This window comes from Aspergillus pseudonomiae, assembly GCF_009193645.1.
Source record: "Aspergillus pseudonomiae strain CBS 119388 unplaced genomic scaffold BDV37scaffold_175, whole genome shotgun sequence".
In the NCBI taxonomy this organism is placed as follows: Eukaryota; Fungi; Ascomycota; class Eurotiomycetes; order Eurotiales; family Aspergillaceae; genus Aspergillus; species Aspergillus pseudonomiae.
The window spans coordinates 1-18,365 of NW_022476167.1; the positions used below are offsets into that span (position 1 = coordinate 1).

The 18,365-nt window shown below is 45.5% G+C and overlaps 5 protein-coding genes across 5 annotated transcripts; 2 read left to right on the forward strand and 3 right to left on the reverse strand.

Moving 5' to 3' along the window:
* Window positions 1-777: 777 nt before the first annotated feature.
* On the forward strand, window positions 778-1,874 carry BDV37DRAFT_266277 (uncharacterized protein; the record flags this gene model as incomplete). Its single annotated transcript, XM_032083893.1, has 3 exons — window positions 778-1,211; window positions 1,260-1,479; window positions 1,545-1,874. Coding segments are annotated over exons 1-3 (969 nt in total), but the record flags the coding sequence as incomplete, so codon positions are not given.
* A 770-nt stretch (window positions 1,875-2,644) lies between these two features.
* Window positions 2,645-3,588, reverse strand: BDV37DRAFT_65509 (uncharacterized protein). The gene has a single exon (XM_032091019.1). It carries the CDS (start codon window positions 3,243-3,245, stop codon window positions 2,727-2,729), a length of 519 nt encoding a protein of 172 aa, XP_031934509.1. The 5' UTR covers window positions 3,246-3,588; the 3' UTR covers window positions 2,645-2,726.
* A 2,946-nt stretch (window positions 3,589-6,534) lies between these two features.
* BDV37DRAFT_266280 (uncharacterized protein) lies at window positions 6,535-8,551 on the reverse strand. The gene has a single exon (XM_032083894.1). The coding sequence runs from the start codon at window positions 8,067-8,069 to the stop codon at window positions 6,885-6,887; it is 1,185 nt and encodes a 394-aa protein (XP_031934510.1). The 5' UTR covers window positions 8,070-8,551; the 3' UTR covers window positions 6,535-6,884.
* A 724-nt stretch (window positions 8,552-9,275) lies between these two features.
* Window positions 9,276-10,732, reverse strand: BDV37DRAFT_289632 (uncharacterized protein; the record flags this gene model as incomplete). The annotated part of the gene is made up of 3 exons (XM_032088513.1): window positions 9,276-10,026; window positions 10,080-10,581; window positions 10,657-10,732. The coding sequence occupies 3 exons, from the start codon at window positions 10,730-10,732 to the stop codon at window positions 9,276-9,278; spliced, it is 1,329 nt and encodes a 442-aa protein (XP_031934511.1).
* A 5,436-nt stretch (window positions 10,733-16,168) lies between these two features.
* BDV37DRAFT_266283 (uncharacterized protein) lies at window positions 16,169-16,827 on the forward strand. The gene is made up of 2 exons (XM_032083895.1): window positions 16,169-16,435; window positions 16,504-16,827. The coding sequence occupies exons 1-2, from the start codon at window positions 16,430-16,432 to the stop codon at window positions 16,801-16,803; spliced, it is 306 nt and encodes a 101-aa protein (XP_031934512.1). The 5' UTR covers window positions 16,169-16,429; the 3' UTR covers window positions 16,804-16,827.
* Window positions 16,828-18,365: the final 1,538 nt, after the last annotated feature.

Below are 18,365 nucleotides of genomic sequence, written 5' to 3' on the forward strand. Positions count from 1 at the left end.
AGACGAGAAGCACCCAGACCCAGCTCATTTACTGACGCCAGCTTCAACACCACCTACTCTCAAAGTTGAATTTCATATAGAGAAGGAACATTAGTAGTAGGCTAGTCATTTGTTACTTAGTGAAGATTTAGAGCTATGTGTTCAAAGAATTGAAATTTACATCTTATAAGAGACCAAAGCAACAACTGCCTATATTTAGTATTTATTATTTCTTGTCATGATAGACATATACTTTTGTAATTTCTTACAATAACAATATAGATTAATGTATAAGAGAAACAGAGGGCCTATTCCTAACTGTGATGAAAGTGTCAGACATCTATATTGACCCATTTAGAGTATACCTATGGTGAAATTAACATTATTGACTTGGGTAGCCCCTTGTTGGGCAATATTGCCTTTTATATCAATGTGGTTTGACATTGTCGTAACTCTTGCGTACAGTTAGGTTTAGTCTCACAGAAAACACAGTTGAAGGGTGCACTATCTCACTATAGACATTTTATTTTGATGGCCTATGTCCTATTACTAGTGAAAGCTGCTCGCGGTCGTTTACTCAGGGATGAAGTGTCTAGCCCCAGTCTGGACGTGAGAGGCTGTTGGGAAGTCCTATAAGCGGCGCAGCTGAATCGGAAATTGTGACCAATGGTAGAATGACGCAATGCCTTTCTTTGACAGCGGTGTCCCAAATGCGGGGTATACCTCGGATCATACGAGGCTGCCATTTTGATCTCTCATTTTGTCTGATTCTTCTATTATACCGCCTCCATCAAGAACACAAAAGTGTTTAAAATGGCTGAAGCAGTTGGAGTAGTATCTGCTATCCTAGGTCTGACTATTTTTGCGTATGACACGAGTAAATCACTGTATGAGACGGTTTCCAGCTTCAGGACCCAGCGAAAAACCATCAAAGATCTTCAAGATGAGCTCAACTCTCTTACCACCATCCTCGGGTCGATCCGCACATATGTAGAAGGATCGAATGAAGTCCAGAGACTGGAGCCTCTTAAAGAACCATTGGAGTGTTGTTTGACAATATGTCAAGAAATGCGTGAAACACTTGAGGCCTGTACGAAATACTCAGCAGAAGGGCGGGACAGTGTTCGGGCTTGGCTTAGCATGCGATACCACGGCAAGAGTTTTGAGGACATCAGAAAACGACTTAACAGTTATACGTCCACCCTCAGTATCACATTTGCGTCAATCAACATGTAAGCAGGAAATGTGACTTATTCTTACACTGCTACTAACTCCACCAGGCGAAATCACAGTATTACGCAGGAATCATTGAATGATCTTAAAGACTCAATCCGCGGTACTAAAGAAGATCTGGAAGATCAGTTAGATCAAATAAACGAAGCCATCAGATCCACAGATGCTTCAAACCGAGCATCCTTTCGAACCGACCAGGCTCGGCTGGTGGGTAGTCTCAAAAGCATTGAATGGGCTCAGCAGGTTGCGGATACTACTCTCCCCAGAGTGTTGTTGAGAGTAACCGAGCTGGCCAAGGGACCCGCACAATCTTTGGTACGGATACTTCTCAGCCACAGTTCAGCTTGAACGTGTCAGAAAATGAAGCTGGATTAGGTGCTATTATGGCTGCTGGGGTTCACACTCCACAAACACTTCAGGCACTTCTTAGAGATTCCCAGACGCAGAATCTCGCGCTCACACTTCAAGCAGCTCAGGCGCAATCACAAAACACCAATACCCCAACCCTACAATCTCTTCTACACGGCCTATCAGTTGGGCCGCTAACAGGGGACTGCTCTTCCAATCCAAGGATTTCAGGAAATGCTAACCCAGGTCTCCGAACACCCATGCAACCAATCGAGTCAGTGCATGGGGAGGTAGTTGATACGGAGCTCAGGGAAGTGATCAATGAATTTGAACTTGTATTTGTTGTGATTCAAAGGAAGATTGATTATTTTCTCACTACTTGTGTAAAGCTGAGGGTTTATGCACAATTTAAGCATCAGGTTAATTTCCAATCAATCTGGTCCTCACACGAAATTTATTCCATGTCTGAAGCTCTTTTTTACCTGGTCGAGCCTCGATTCACAACAGTATCGGTATCCTGTTGGTAAGGGATTCTGGCTGGCAGCCCTGATTGGGTCAGTGGGATGATCCAGCCAGTAAGCGAGCCTAAAATCCCACAATGAGCTTTAATGGTTTTAGATAGCTGTACAGAGACATGAATGGGATGAGGATTGCAATGAAAATGAGCTCCATAGTGCCTCGGGAGTAGATGTCACCGAGGAGCCTAAGGTTAGAACAATTGTACGTTTGCCTTCACAACAAGTGATATATGAATTGTACGGGAAAGCTGTTGTTGGAAGGCTAAAAAGAATAATTAGTATGGTCATTAGTCCTACTCGACTCATGCAAAACGATATGATGTGAATAGAAAGAGGAAGGTGATTGTTGATGGCTTTCCAGATCCAACCTGAAGCTTCTGTGGTCTTGTATGATTCATACCTATGTATTTTACACTGTCATGATAGATCCTCAGACCTCCCAGGCAACTCAGCCAGGCACCAGCCATGGTTTGGCCTGTTTGCATCGAATATTCGAGATTTCTCGATTTCTTGGCTCGTACGTCCACCTATTGTTCTCACCCCCTCAATATCCACAGCCGTCATTGGATGGCCAGATTCCCCTTGCAAGGCCCAGACCAAAAAGGGCGAGAAGTTTTCTACCCTGATTCCCATAACCCATGTTACTGATTAACTAACGTAAGCAGCCGGTGATTTATAATGAGAGGCAAAATAATGCGGAGTCACGTCACGTGTCGACGAAGACGGGAAAATAGATGTGGCGGAAGGCTGGATGCCAGACGATATCCCTGCCCGAAGAGTACACCTTCTAAACGAACCATGTTTGTCGTCTTCAAGAAGATTGGATATACCTTCTGGCAAAGGCGACACTTTTGACTCTGGGCTGAGAAATAGCACTTTTTCCATAAGGTATTCGAAGCGTACAACTTTCTTTTCTTTGCGGGATATGGGATCTAATCGCACTAAAGGTCTGCTCCCTGTGCATTGATCTGATGGAACGCCATTGATAAATGATCGCTGGGAGGACATTCGAGAGAGGCTGAGGTCTGATTCTGTGCTTCCTGCAGATACATGACTAGCGGGTGTCGCATGTTCAAATATCATGCCATTTCCGATGAAATCCTTAGGAAATAGAAACCTTCGGATAGGGTCATCGCATTGGGCGCGCAGGAGACATGTCTGCGGCATCGTGTATCTTGCCTGAGCGTGATCTAACCATGCATTGTATTTGTTTTAAGGATTGTATTTGGGATATTTCTTGCATAGGGACGGGGATAGAGTACATATTGAAATGGAGCAGCAAAGGCAGTGGGCTTTGCAACGTTTACGTCACACTATTGGTAGAGTGTTGTGACCCATGGAAATGGCCAAAAACTGTGAGCATGGAAGAAAAAAACATATTACATTACTAGTGGAGCCGAGTGGCCTATGTAAGAGACTTTTTGAGGTCTAATTGACGAGGTTACTTTGAAAAGCTGGTACGTGACTGTTTAGAGCGCGCAAAGAAACGTTTTGCACGAGGCATAGTAATGAAAGTTTTCTTATTCAATACTGCTTTTGGGTTTTACGAAAGCGGCCTATAAATCTAAAGCCCCACATTTCACCATTAGAAAGAATGTATAGTTCAACATCACAACTTAGCTCCTCACCAAGACTGTCAACTCGTGACGTCATTCAGACAAATGCTGGGCTTTACAAAGGTAACTCAATAAGGCCAAATAAGAGCATTACCCCCCTTCATAATTACGAGACGTGCTCCTATCAGCTGCGAACTAGAAAGATAGTAAAACATTTAATTGAAGCTCTTTCCCATAGCTCTTCATTTCTTTGATACAGTACGGGGATGGAAGCATACAATAAATGCTCTTGGTTACATCTCGAGCACGGATGGCCAATGCAACGTTCTCCCTTTTCGGAAATAGAATGTGCGGATGACTTCCTGGAACTACCGGACAATTGTGGTACATTTCTGCAACCGCAGACGTTGAATAACTTGGGCAATGGGATTTGCACTTCGCGTGTCCCTATGGTAGGTGCCTAATGGTTTCTACTACTGTGCAAGCCAGAGAAGTTAGAAGAACTACCTACACCGGCTAACAGTATTTAAAGTCTCAGGGCACAGCCACACGCCTTCCTCCCCAGCAGCAGAGCAGTTGCAAAGAAACGACGGACCCCGGAGTGTTAGACATGAATTGGCAACAGAATTCCAAAGTCACTACAGATGAGGAACTTCCTATAGAAAGAGCTAAAATCGACCTAAACTGTGGTGCGGAGGAGACTCCTGTTCCAAGGTGTCAACCAGAAATGAAGCCAGAACAGCAATCACCGAGAAACCAACCAAAGCTTGCGCCTAAGAAGGCTTGCAACCAAAACGTATATCAATCACAAAAGAAAGAGCATAACCGCGTTGAAAAGCGGTACCGAGAGTCTCTAAATGCCAAATTCGATCAACTTGAAGATATCATTAGAACTTGCACGGCAACCGAAGATCCAAAGACCGCCGATAGGATGCGGAAGAAGGGTAGGATGCCTGGCAGAAAGGCACTTATCTTACAAAATGCCTATAATTGCATTGCAGCCCTTAAAGCTGATTCAAAAGCTCCCCAGAAAGAATGAGACTTACATCGCACAGGACACGACGTACAGTGTGGGCCAGATTAGGGATGAATACACGACAAGGTAAGTATATTCTAAAAGATCAATAATTTGGAATAGGCTAACAATACATGCGATATCCGGACTAGAAGATATACCCAGTCTCTGAAAAGGTGGCCATGGCGGCTACAGGGTGTAAAGGATTTGATCCTGGCCACTTGGACAGAAGTAGGGCGCTTGGCATTTGACACGTATGGCTTGCTAAACGCAGTCTACCTATATCTCAACTTATAAAATATGACAAGAGAAATCTTCAGGTTGTCACGTATTCCTCGCAGCTTGAAGAGGCAAGTTCTTCTTTAGTATCAACAAAGAGAGACTGAACATGAAAAGCAACTTGAAATGTGAGTCTTATTCAACGTGCATAGGATCAGCCGGAAAACCGCTAGTAGAAGAGCGACCATGTAAGTGTCTCAGGTGGTGTCTGAAAGTCTTTGGTAGCGGACGGGGGAAAAGAGTATTCAAAGGCAAGTGTGCGAGTTGCGGACAGACAATGTTACCAGGTTGACCATGCGGAAAATAGAAAGTGCATCAAGACGCGCTTAATACCCCAACGAAGCGAAGGAAAACGTGAAATTAAGGAAAACGTCGTTCAGCGATAATGGGGGGCAAGGACAAATCCATAGGTCGTAGACGAGGAGCTCTCTTTCCTAGGTTGGTATTAAGGTAGGAGACCCTCCGGAACGATAGAAGACCCTCATGTCGGGCAATGCTTTCAGTGTCCAAGAACAAAGAGACTTTAGGTGCAGAAGCTTTTAGAGAATAGGGCCAGCCACCGCAAGCCTGTGAAACGGATGACGTTGGGACAAGCAGATCCTTCAGCCCCGTCCTGATTGAGGACTCAATCGAAGTGTCCGCCAATGGCAAAAGCGAAAGGTTGCGGCTTTCAATCGCAGGCGTGAAGGTTGTCAAGCTACGAGGGTCGCAACAGATGAGGAAGAATATAGAGATCTATTGAGACGACCGATGGATCTCCTGCGGAACTGTTCGTCACAGCAATCAATCAACATGTCAAAGCCACTCCCGATAGACTCTGGTTGGGTAAGTTATCCTACTGGGACTAGGCCCACAGGGAGCAGTAGACGACTACCCAGGTGGGTTACTATGATGTCATGAATGGACGGGTGATTTTGAAGTCTATGACGCATGGGGCAGCTTGTTCTCTAGCATGAACGGAAAAGAAGAATTTGAAGATCTCCGAACGCAATCGAGGGGACCAGAGTAATCACACTGGAACGATGGGTTCTGGACGGCTTTCTCTTGAAGAGTTATGTGAATGTCCAGTCGCGATTGATGAACGGGGAGGGCGGAGGCGTTAGGGTTGACGTTGCAGCTGAACTCGGAGAGGATGAAACGCTTTACCCCTGCTTTATTGATTCCACAAAATCAGTGCATAAAAGCTTCTGGCCACAAACCATGCCATAAATACACTTTGCTCTGTTCTATTTCATGTCTTTCTATGGTCCTCCAAATTTAAAGCGGGGCTACAGTCGAATAAGCTGAGGTAATGGACAAGCCAACATAAAAGGAGACAATACGTCTCGCAATGCAACCATGGATTACAAAAAAGCGCTCATTGTATCTCAGATAAGGCAATCACTCGTGCAATGGTATTTACTTGGAACAACAAACCTAACCCAAGAGTCATCGATGTCTCCAGTCTCGATCATGATCTGCTCATGATCTGTCAGTAGCCAGGAGCTGGTACAGCCGTTCATGTTTACGATTTAGGGCTGATAATAGTGAGGTCAAGCGCGTGCAAATGGAGGAAAGGGTATAGTCAAAAGTAGATTACATATAAATTCTATCTTAACTTTGAATGCATTTCGGCGCAGGGCTTCATCTAGGCCTGTGAAGATTACTATGTCTCTATCAACAATACAAATATGAACCTAGAAACGTTTCAAGTTGAGCAAACAATACTGGGAACAGCGAACCCTAGAGCAATATTAGATTCAACCCAGGCCCGTAGTGACTTCCGAGAGTAGGGACTCTGTGAAACGCCATAGTAGGGACGAGTCTGGGACATGGAGCGCTGAGCCTATCCAGAATGTGTTTCTCTTGCCTTGTAGACCATACAGTCACTGATAGAACCCCGTTCGGATAGACTCCACCTCTACATGCGGATAGAAAGGAGAATGGCTAGAAAATCGGACTATCTGAGGCTCCTCTTTACCGTAGATGTAGCCTACATCTCAGTCGAGTCAAGTCGGCTAACGTTTGTCGCTGAACAACATCGTCTGGAAGCACTGTCTTGGAGCCATATTCAATCTGATATAGGCCAGGAATTGCGGTTTGTGTAACCCTCCATATACCAGGGAGTTTTGCCAAGCCGAATATGGTGTCATTACCATCTGCATTTTCAAGGGGCAGAAGGCTGTTTGCCAGGCCAGGTATTCTGACAAGTGAGGTGTAATAGCCTATCTGAGAGAGGTTCGAGAAGATAATTGCCTCTTCAGGTTCCAGGTCTATCACAGTACTTTGTAGGGACTCCGAAATGGGCGGAATTGTCATAATAAGCCGCTTTGCATGTACCAGATGTGTCCCTGAGGGCGTCTCCAAGCACAAGCGTACATCTTTATCACCAGTTCGCTGGATTCTGTGGGATTTGCTTGAAAGGAGTACCCCCGGCTCCAGCAACTCCTTAGCTCGGTCATAAAGCTCTTGGTTGTTTTGGTGGGCGGTAAATAGGAACTTGTTTTGAAAGATGGCTGAACCATAATGTTTCATCACATGAATGGTAGGAAGGCTCACAACGTCTCCCATACCAACTGACAACGCTGCTACACCGTGTTCTATCCCAAACTTCCTAGCGAAATCGCCAAAGGGAAGCAAGAGATCTTCTGAGACCGGGTTTGGGAGGAAGAATCCATCTTCCAGGTAGGAATACCTCGCTAGCTGCTCTTGATATATCTCTAGGGCCTCTAAAGACATGCGCTTATCCTTTTTATAGGCTTTTCCCCCGTTGCTGAAGTCGAAGTACGTTGCGCTTTGTCTATTTTCAACAAGACCCTGAACGTAAGGAACCTTGAGGTATTCGAATAGCTGAGTTGCTGCATCGTTGTGCGTGTATTGATTGACGCCATATTCGACTTTAATACCGGTTTTCGGATCCAAATACGTGTTCACCTGGCCTCCCAACCTTTCCTCTTGCTCAATGAGTGCAATTGTTCGATTTTGTCGGCGAAGCTGAATAGCAGCATGGGTCCCAGAAGCACCTCCTCCCATTACCACAACATCGACCAAGTTAGTTGTGTCGTAATCACACTGAAAGGGAAGGGCAGTAAAACCAGCGCTTGAGAGGGCTGCATAATTGATGAACAAGCTCGCTAAGGGACACGCGAAGGGGGTCTTCATGTTGTGTGTGATATGGGAAAGTTGATTGGAATGAGGTATATGAAGGTCTTTGAGTAGAGCATACAAGCAGAGAAGAACTGGAAACTTGAAAGGGGAGGTTGAGGAACGGAGAAAATCTCCCGGTTCGTTTGTAACCCGCTTGGAAACCCAAGGGGCGGGTGCAGATGAGACCTATCATAAAGCAAGTTAGGCAAGAATTGGTTAGGTTCACTCTATCTCCCATGATTGCGTAGGGTTAGTTACCCCTACAGCATTACCTCAAAATCTCTTCATACGCCATCCCTAGGCGAATTATCTTCCATGTCTCTCAGGAATATTAATCAACCTTTATTTTTCCAAATGATTGAGACATGAGTCACATCGCTACTCGAAGGATATAGGATTTATCAGCTACAAGGCTTCAAGCAAAGAATAGCAAGATGGACAAGCGATTTCAGGATAACGAGGGATTAGTAGCCAGAACATACAAGATACTAAAGCTCATACATTCAAAGACGGTTTCTTGCAACACGGTAATGAACATAAAACTGAAAAAAGACAGATAGCAGCCCAAAAAAAGAGTACTAGTTGCAGATGCGTTATAGTCACGGGCCATGCTTTCTCTGCAACCGCCCATCTCATGCTATGGCGTCACCATAGCCACACCACCCCTGTCTCCACGGAGATACCTCCTTTTTCAGCCAGCAAAATCTGTCTCTACGACGAATTAGGGCTGTCCAATTAGTGGAGATTTTTCCCATCCTTGTCCATCCGGATTAAGTATTCGAAGCTCTTCATCTTAGAATATGCTTCCCACACATGTCCCCCTTCAGAGAAAGGTTCGCTCCATTGGAAGCCACCCACCAGGCATGTCTATAAGGTAGGTCCAAAGTATCAAATTTTGGGCCCATGTTCGGAGATTTCTAACTCGTGTGATCAACCGTATTCTACTTTTAGATCGGCTAACACTAGTACGTGGCGTTCTTAGTCGCCCATGACTCGACGGCTTCGGCTTCGAGCGCTTGCGCTAGAGTACGTAGTCCACGAATACAACATGAACTGATAGGTGGAGCTAATCCACACATTCTGCAGTCGCTGTTCGGACAAGACATTAAATTTATTACTTATATAATTCGTACTTACTAAACAGATCCTATATCGGGGGTGCAAAGAACTGGCCTCTAACAGGATGCCTCGTAAACCAGTACATCTAAAACATCCGGATTGTCACAAGTCATCTCCCGCCACGTCTTTTTGCTGACTGATTTCTAGCCAGAGGGACTCACCCGCGTCGTTACAAGCGTCATCGTACCATGGAAGCATTACGACGATTGCGCGGAGGTCGGCCCAGCAGGTAATCTGGCTATATCGTGTCATTTCCAGAAGCGTGGATACATACCACTCTCGATACATGGTGCCTTCGGCCGCGATGCCGCCCAGGGTCACAACCCAGAAAAGGGCAATGCGAGCATGCGGTTGCTTCCAGCCGGTCAAGGAGTCAGAAGCCTTGAGGGTGCCCTTGAGCAGACCAGAAAGCTCAGCTAGAGGGGTGCTTTGCGGTGGTAGAGGGAAGATTACACCAGAGCCATAGATACAGCCCGCGAGACGGCAGGCCTCATAAAGAACCTCATGGTGTTGATAATAACTGCTGAGCCTAGCCAGTTGGCTGATAGGAGGGAGAGTCAATAACGTGTATTGGACCATATTGCGTTGGTCGGCCATCAGAGAATAATTCGTTCGGATATGGTTCCCCTTAAGGTATACATCTACTATACTCATGTATACATCCATAGCGTAGAACACTTCCATCACTTCTGTAGTCAAACCGACCCGTCGGAGTCGGCCGTAATGGCGGTCCACATCAGCCATCGTATACCCAAGCATTTCTTGCAACGAGTAGTTTTTCCGTTCCACTTGAAGCGGAAGAAATGGAAAAGATGGAGGTGTATGATACGCGGTCGAAGTCACGATATCCGACCTGAGATGAACTATTAGCCTCAAATCGAGATCCCAATCACGCGGAACAATTACAGGGACACTACAGGTGCCAGTCCGGGAAGATCAATCGCTTCAAGGCCACCTCGTAGCTTAATCAATGAGATTAAGCCTTGGAAATGCATTAGATTTGGGCGCAGACCTCCATGGACATCGATCCGCTGCAACCGCCGCATGGGTGCTGTGAATGGAACGTGCCGAAACTGTTGCTCTTCGCTGATACCTATAGCATTATGTGCCATGCACATCACGCTCAAAATAACCGGGTTGCTGGCTGCCCGGTCAGATTTTTTCAATTCCTGATTTAGCAGCGCGATGGTCTCCATTTCGCAGACTCTGAGATAGTGCTGCTCTCGCTCCCCAAACATGCAATCTGGGACAAATCGGTTTAGCCACTGCAGGCGCTGGTGCGAGAGTGAACTGAATGTGATGGCTCTCATCAAAATCGGCTCATGCATCACCAGGTGGGCCCAAGTCATGCCTGAGACTTCCGATATACTGGCTGCAGGGCTAAGAGTAGGCCACAGGACGGACGCACCTATAGGTCACTGTTAACAGTTGTCCCTCCGGCTTTCGTAAGAGGCTATCAATGATGCTTCTTTTTTTTACGTACAGTACGCACGGCATGTGTTGGTGATATTTGAAGAATGATGCCAAGGGTAGGTCATTGTAGGAGCGATGAACTTCATACTGGTGGTCTCGATATGCTCACTAGGACTAGAAAAATTAAGACACCTTGGTCTTGGCCCGCATACATGGTGGTTATGGCTAGTCTCATAATTAGACTCATCTCCCTAGTGGTTTGTGGTGTTACGAAGATATATCTGAGCAATGGGAACCACATACATTATCGGTTGTGCATCCCAGTTACTAGTAGGGGCGGTTCCTCTGACTGTCAGACTATTGCCCGAAGAAGTTGATTTGGGCGAACAAGGCGAGCCTGAGAATCGGGACGTTTGCGAATTGGGATATAGGCTTAATGTTTCCTGTTCTCCATCTAAATTCACTGTGCGTGATGTTTCCTCAAAAGAGTCATCATGGCTCGAATTCAGTCGGCTACCTGAGAGCTCAGATCCGACCGAACAATCTTTGGTCTGGTTAGAAATCCATTTACCCACATGTGTCCTGATCACACGCTGTATCTTTCGTCGCTCTCTCTCCGACGACGGCCGAGCATCGACAAAGTGAATGGTGGCCATTCTGTGCCCAGAAATGCCCTTGCTTGGAGGCGTTTCTATTGGTTTTTTGGACAAAACATATCACATTTGAAATGCGTTCGTTGTGTGGCCTTGGTGTTAAAACTAGTCTTCTGCTGCCAACAAGCTACATGGTCCGCCAGGTGCGCAATATTTCTTCTGTGACCATATAGAACAGTATATTGACTACAGAGTGCAACTAGTGGCCGGCCGGTTATGATAATCGAGAATAGAGACTAGACGCCGGAGCTGAGACAAGGGGATGTGCGAGCAAGCGGCCTTTAATACAGGGTCCGACGATCACTAAAAGGTATAACGCCACGGCCCATGAAAAGGCAGGCGAGCGAGGACGGAGGAAACAAATTTCTGACGGTGAAACTTGGTGCAATTAATTGACTTGCAGTAAGTTATGGTGGGGAGCGAAGAAGGATCAAATCAGGAGAAAAACAAGAGAACCGATCGGCTATAATAAAGGTCGCCGGTGATCATTCCGGCGCGTCTCGTTTCTCGCGACGGATACCCAAAGCGTCTCTTGTTTTCTTGTTTATTTTACTTGTTATTGAAATTCCATTGTTCTTCTCTTGTGTTCTTAATCTGGAGCCGTTTAAATGTAAACTTTCACTTTTTCTTCCTTCTTTTTCCTTTCTACTTAACGAACTTAGTTGACCATTGGTCCATTCTGGGCCCGACCCTTGCCCCTCCCCCAAACAATATTACAGCATATCGGAATCTAAGCAATGACCATTTCTGGGTCTAAAATGTGGCGCCAGCCTTCACAACGTCTCACAAGAAGCAAGGCGCCGCAGAGGTATAGATCGAATTGCAAACGCCTGCCTGCCACAATAACCGTGGTGGCAATTCCACCGGACGGCATGTTGATTGAGCTGCGTAATGGGGAAACCTTAAGTAACCAGTATTATAAGAGTACAAGTAAAGTGATTGACATTTTTTCTACTCCCAGTCAGACGCAACAGAGATCTGGCTAGACGTTGAAAGAGCCAACGGGATCCTAGAAACTGGATTTGCAATTAAGGACTCTATGGATTGAGAGAAAGCGCCGGTCTAAAAAATGTATTATACGAGCCACCAGGTGCTTCAGAAATGATCAGTTATGGTCGCATTGCAACAGTGGCAAGGGCGATGGCACACACCTAGATTTGAATAGGTTTGCCCCCTTCTTGTCATAGCTAGCTGGTGTTTTAAAGCCCTGATCTCGTTTCCTAAAGCAGCATTTTTTCGGACGACATAATCATATTGCTGTGCTTGCGATTTTAACTCCTCTACCTGGTGTTCCAGACATTCGATATACTCCTTTGTCCGTTGACGAATATACCTTTGCGCCTTCCGATCGTTGGCGCGCTTCCGTTCGAGTTGTGCTGTCGAGAGAGATGTCACCTTTCGCGTCCCAACAAGAGGCTCTCGTTTCCTTGGTTGGGGGTCTGGAATGGAAGCCATCATGAGCTTCCTAGGGTAGCCAAGTGAGTATCCGAGGGAATTGGGGATAGTCCATCCTTGGGGGGACGGCATAATGTACTAAGCTGTCCCGCACCGCCTGCTTGACATAACTAGTTCTGCCGGCCTTATACCTCGCCATTATTTTACCTTGCTGTCTCATCATTATTGGTAAACAATGAGGATTATAGATATTCTGAGACCTTGATTAATTTGGCTTAGACTTAGAGCTTATAAAAAAAATTTGCGCCGTTTTTGCAACCAACCGTACCCACATTCCAATAGTAGCCCACAAATGTTGAGAACGATTGCCTCCTCCCAAACCCATTCCCGACACAGTACGAATGACTGGCAGGAAGAGAAATATTGGGGTTTCGATCCTCCTTTATCACCAGCGTGGAATACCAAGAAAGAAAGTAGTTCGCTGGCCGATGGGTCGCGTTCGTCACCTTTGTCCACCGTTTAGTCAGAAAACAGAAATATGATTCCATCACTGATTAATGTCGTTCAATGATATTCAATTTTCAATTTTTGCTCACATTTCTGGGGGAAAAAAAAGGGAGGGGACTATTTAGGTTTTCAAGCACGAAGTTTATTGAATTCAAAATTTTACTATGTATATTATTATATATTATATAATGTATCCCTGCTGTCTTGTTGCTCGGCGTGCTGTGATTCTATCCTGATAGCTACTCTGGGGACGACCTATCTCAACAAAGAGGCGCAAAACTTAGAGTGGGTTGCTTGGTTTCTTTCTTTGGCTGGAAAAGGCCAATTGGGCTTTTAACCCCATCGCCAGTCATAATCAAGCGTTGAGAGTATATCCCTTGCGTCTACTAGATCATCCCTAGATTCCATCGAACTTTCAACATAATTCGGAGTCGCAGTTCCCGAGGCTAGGGGCCAGGCACTAAGGAAGACAAACCTAACATACCTTCTCCGTGTTGAATGATTGCCGATCGGACACCTTCCCATTGTGGAACCTACAAAGGGTGAACATCTGAAGATGCTTTACGGTTCAAGACTAGCATTGATCGGGAGTATATTAGGGGGCTGTGAGTGGATGGCATGACACTCAGCTTTAGTTCAAGGGCCGAACCTTGTGCCATATTGATTGGACTAATTTCCTGTACGCCTCAGTGGAGAAAGCGATACGATCGCCGTGTATGCTCCTGAAATTGCTACTTGTCGCATGGAATTGTTCCCTCGAATTAATTTTTGGGACCAATGTGACGGCTAGAAGGCGGCCGAAAAGGGCTACTTTGGCGGCCGTTTTAAGCGTCGCTCTATCCTCTACCACCACGCAAGGCCCCTGGTCCGGGCTTAACAACAAAGGTCCCCACTCAAAAGAAGGGGTTCCTACACACGGATTATTCCTCGTCCTAGTATTCCATCGGCATAGTATTTTTAGTCCTTCTTTCGGGATATTGCTATGTCCCTGCGAGTATTTATCCTCTTTATCAGTGTTTCAGCAGCTTGTAGCGCCCCTGATTCCCCTTAAATGTATTGGAATGTATCGTCGGCAGAGCCCATTCTTGACGGTCATGCCTTACGGTCGCCAGCCTTCTCATATATTCCAACCACAAGTTGGCTGAGCCAGAGACAGCTTTCTCGCCAATCCACCTTGTCTGAAACTTACATTTAACCTGCCATTTTTACTTCACTGCTAACCCTTTTTCAAGACTCTAATACATAATCTTACTCAAATGGCAAATAACGCTCAAACTACGCTGGAGCTTACATTCACGGGGTTTGTTAGAACAACATACGACGCTTTGATTTTACTTGAGGCATGTTTGCGCGGCATTCTTCATCCTATACATCGTCGGCCTCGTGCCTGCGAACGAAGTCACCTTATCCGCAGCGGTGGGGTGTTTATCTACGAAGAGAACTCATCAAAGATAAAACGATGGACAGATGGTCTAACCTGGAGCCCCAGTCGGACGCTGGGCAACTTCCTGGTTTACCGAGAACTCGAAAAGCCACTTCTGAGACGGGGGGAAAAGAAAATGAGAAAAGAGAATCGATCCTCAAGGTCATATACATGTTATCGCATGTCTGATAATCATGGCCAGGATTCCCATCGATTGACGGGTTCACTAGGTGGGCAAGCGGGCCAATCAGCCGGGAAACTAGCGCTGGTAGGTTCTTTGGTGGATTCATATGACTTCAAATATTCAGGCTTGGTCAAGAAGTCGATAAATGTGATGGTTTCCGGTGTAACTTACTATCTTGTATCGTACTATAGTGCTGAGTATGTTATGCAAGGTGCTCTACACACACCGTCAACGATTGACTTCCTACTACACATTACACCCCGAACAGAGCTGACTAGGGGACAAAACTTTCGGATGCCCGTTGATGACATGGAACCAACTGGAACGCAAAATTCGAGGAGTTCACCTCGCATTAGTTTGTGGATATCACCCTCGCCCAATCGTGCCCACAACAACTAGAGTGCAGAATGTTTCCTGGGATTCGTATATGCGAGGAAGCTTTTACATTGCATTTCATCCTTCAGATTCCTTGGTGGGCACGGCGAGTTCAAGGATCAAGCTGAGTCCTATACAGCCAGCACCAAATCTATACATGCCTCCTCCTTGCTCCTACGCAGACCACATGGCATCAAAGCGATTCCTGCAATATTCAGCTCTAATGCAACATAAGACGGACTATTATGGGCTCAGCTGCATTTATCCATTCCCACCCGTTCCATCGGCAGTTGACGAAGGCATGCCAGCATCTTTAGGTGACCGACGCCGATCTTTCTCTAACTACAGCCACTTAAATTATCAGAGATAGCTTCAACATGATATCGATCAGGTTGATAAAGGAAAGATTAAGATCCCTATATCTTCAACTACAAGAATATGAAGGATATCAAGGATCAATGATCAAAATCAGGTGGTTGTTGCACAGGTTCATATAGTAGTGTTCTCCACTGAAATTGTCCTCTTACTGTTGGAAGGCAGAGAAAGTCTACTACTCTGTGGAGATGCTTGACCAAGGTTTTTTGGGCCCATATGGGCCCCGTGGCCACAGAGGTAACTCTAAGTTACTTATTCCCTCCCAATTTATATATAGATAACTTAAAAAAGGTAAACAGTATAAACAGGCTGGCCTTTTATATACCATTAAGGTCTCTGAGATGGAGCCTTCTAAGTTATATATATAGATAAGATATATCTTAGCCAGCAGTAAAATGGAAAGATATAATATAACTGAATTCTAACAAGTACCGAGATTGTATATGGATAACAGAGGATAAGATATTTGGAAAATATAAAAGGTTATTCTCGAGGCTTCTGCAATACTGATACAGAACTACTCAATCTAAGTCTGGTATCGAAGGATGGTGCTGAAGGATGGTACTGGGTCGTTTGAATAATAGAAGTCACGCAAAAGATATGCAAACTCGACAAGCATAGGGATAATTGCAGACTGTAGGATAGACTTTATTCTTCCTCTATTTGTGACACTTGTGCTTCAATACATGCTCAATGCTAATATCAAAATCAAAATGGTTGGAAAACTCCACCGTCAGATCCTGACCATCAGCAAGTTGTCGGACGAATTCATCATCGACTGGAACCTTTATGCCTCCAGTAAGCTCATAGACAATGCTGTCAACGTAGACTTGCGCCTTCTTTGAAATTTGACACCTCAATTCAACAGCCATCCTTTCCATTACGTATACAGCGCGATAGAAATCGTGGCGAGGAAATCGAATATAGAAGCATGCAGCTTTGGAAACAAACACGGTGCCCATCAGCGAATATGCAAAACACGAACTCCTAATTTCTTACACTTACTCGGTTTCCGCGAAGACGGGACTTGTGGCCCTAGCAGGTTCATGTCAATTTTTTCAAGGCTGCGGTCGGAAGCCATTAGACCGGGGGTGGAGCAGGATTGCATTATTCCTTACAAACTTCGCCGTTAAGGAACGTAAAGTGACTATGGGAGCTGGCGAGGGGTTGCTAGGTTTGAGTGATGGAAGGGTTATCTGGCTACATAGATGGTTCACTGCAGTGGCTGAGAAGATAGATGTGCCATGTTATGACAACACGCACAATAGAGAACGTGTGAGGGAAGTCAAAGTTCCGTACCGCTAGGGGACGAGGTTGCACCCAGCCACCCGAGGATTGCTGGTGGAAACTGTAGACTGGAACGGTCACTTTGGTGGTTTCCACGCCTCACGAGTGGCCGTCTCTTAGGTCAGCAGACCCACCCGCCGAATAGAGACGGCAATTAAAGCTTCATGCAAACTATTCAAACAGGTTCGATATGGTGAACTGGTTCAATATGTTCCTAGGCTATCTCGGTTGATGAAAAACACTGCCTAGCTGCCTCATGTAGAACTGCTCTGACAGCAGTCTGAGGTAGGTTTGTGATGAAGTCTACGCAAGACAGCTACTGGCAAGTAAAACGAACGGAGGTATTTAGACTCCGGATTTGGCTCTTCTTGCAGCCGATACTGTGGGTATAAATTAAACTGGCACATTTCATCCTATACGTGACAATATTACGCGGTCCTTCGCCCCGGTTCCTAACGCCAGTAATGCCAACAGGGAACCATGTATCACGAAAATATAAAATACCATTCAGCAGTGACAAATAGATATTGCGAGTAAAGAAACGCAGAGACCAGAAATTAAGCATAGGGTGAATGCTTTCATGACATCTCTAATGCTTCAAGTTCATTCCAAGAGAACCCTATATGAGATTCCATGTCAAGTTTGGTAGAAAGGCACCACAAACTTAATATCAGCAATTCAGCGGGTTATATTTCTGTTGTCGTTGCTACTATTTCGTTCTTTTTGCCCGTATTTACTTGTGTCTAGCGTAATACCGCATGGAAATATTACTCTCCGCTAGGAGGGTGACACAAAGATGTTCAATATATGGAACCTACGCCACCTCACCAGGTCATTCCCAGGTGATGGCCGAGCCTTGACGCACTAAGGGCACTGATACACTACAATCCCGAAGAACGTTGCAATGTAAGCCATGATATCGCTCTGGTTGATAATGATCTATAGCCTGTAGTAGGTTTGACTTCCAACAAGAGGAAGAATTCGGCGGGAAAACTATCTTCCGGAGCATCTGACAGCCGTATCCCCTTGCATCAATTTTACAACTGATAAATTCAGTTCCGTTTCAGTCTTACTACTACGACTTAATAGGCGTAGCCACATTAATTCCAAGTATATGGGAATGTCAACCTATGGTAGAAGGGGATTTATATCTGTTACGCCCGGGTATTCGTCCAAGGACTCTGCAACCAGTTAGCTATCTTGGTTAGATGCGACTTACCTGATGGCTAGAATCCACTAGCGATCAGCGACGGGGTGTGACCAAAGGTCCGACGATAATGACGATGAGTGACGATGGCTTGACACTATGACAGTCCAAGGTTGAAAGGCCAGGCCAATTGAGTACGAATACTCAATTGTTAGATAGTGCGAACGAGTCGAGCTGGTACAAGATACTAGAATGTAGCTATCAAGTAACTAAGTAGATTGATCACGAAGAACTAAACTAAGTACATGAATGAGTGTCCTTTATATATCCCTAAGCCTTCTACTCCCATCGTGACTCCTCTCGGGGTAGTGAATGGAGTATATCCAATCGTGGCGTGCAGTATCGTATACTCCCGGTATACTCCCCCTGGGGT

Excerpts from the sequence above, each read along its gene's own strand:
- BDV37DRAFT_65509 (XM_032091019.1), bottom strand. The coding sequence starts at position 3,245 with ATGCCGCAGACATGTCTCCTGCGCGCCCAATGCGATGACCCTATCCGA.
- BDV37DRAFT_266280 (XM_032083894.1), bottom strand. The coding sequence starts at position 8,069 with ATGAAGACCCCCTTCGCGTGTCCCTTAGCGAGCTTGTTCATCAATTAT.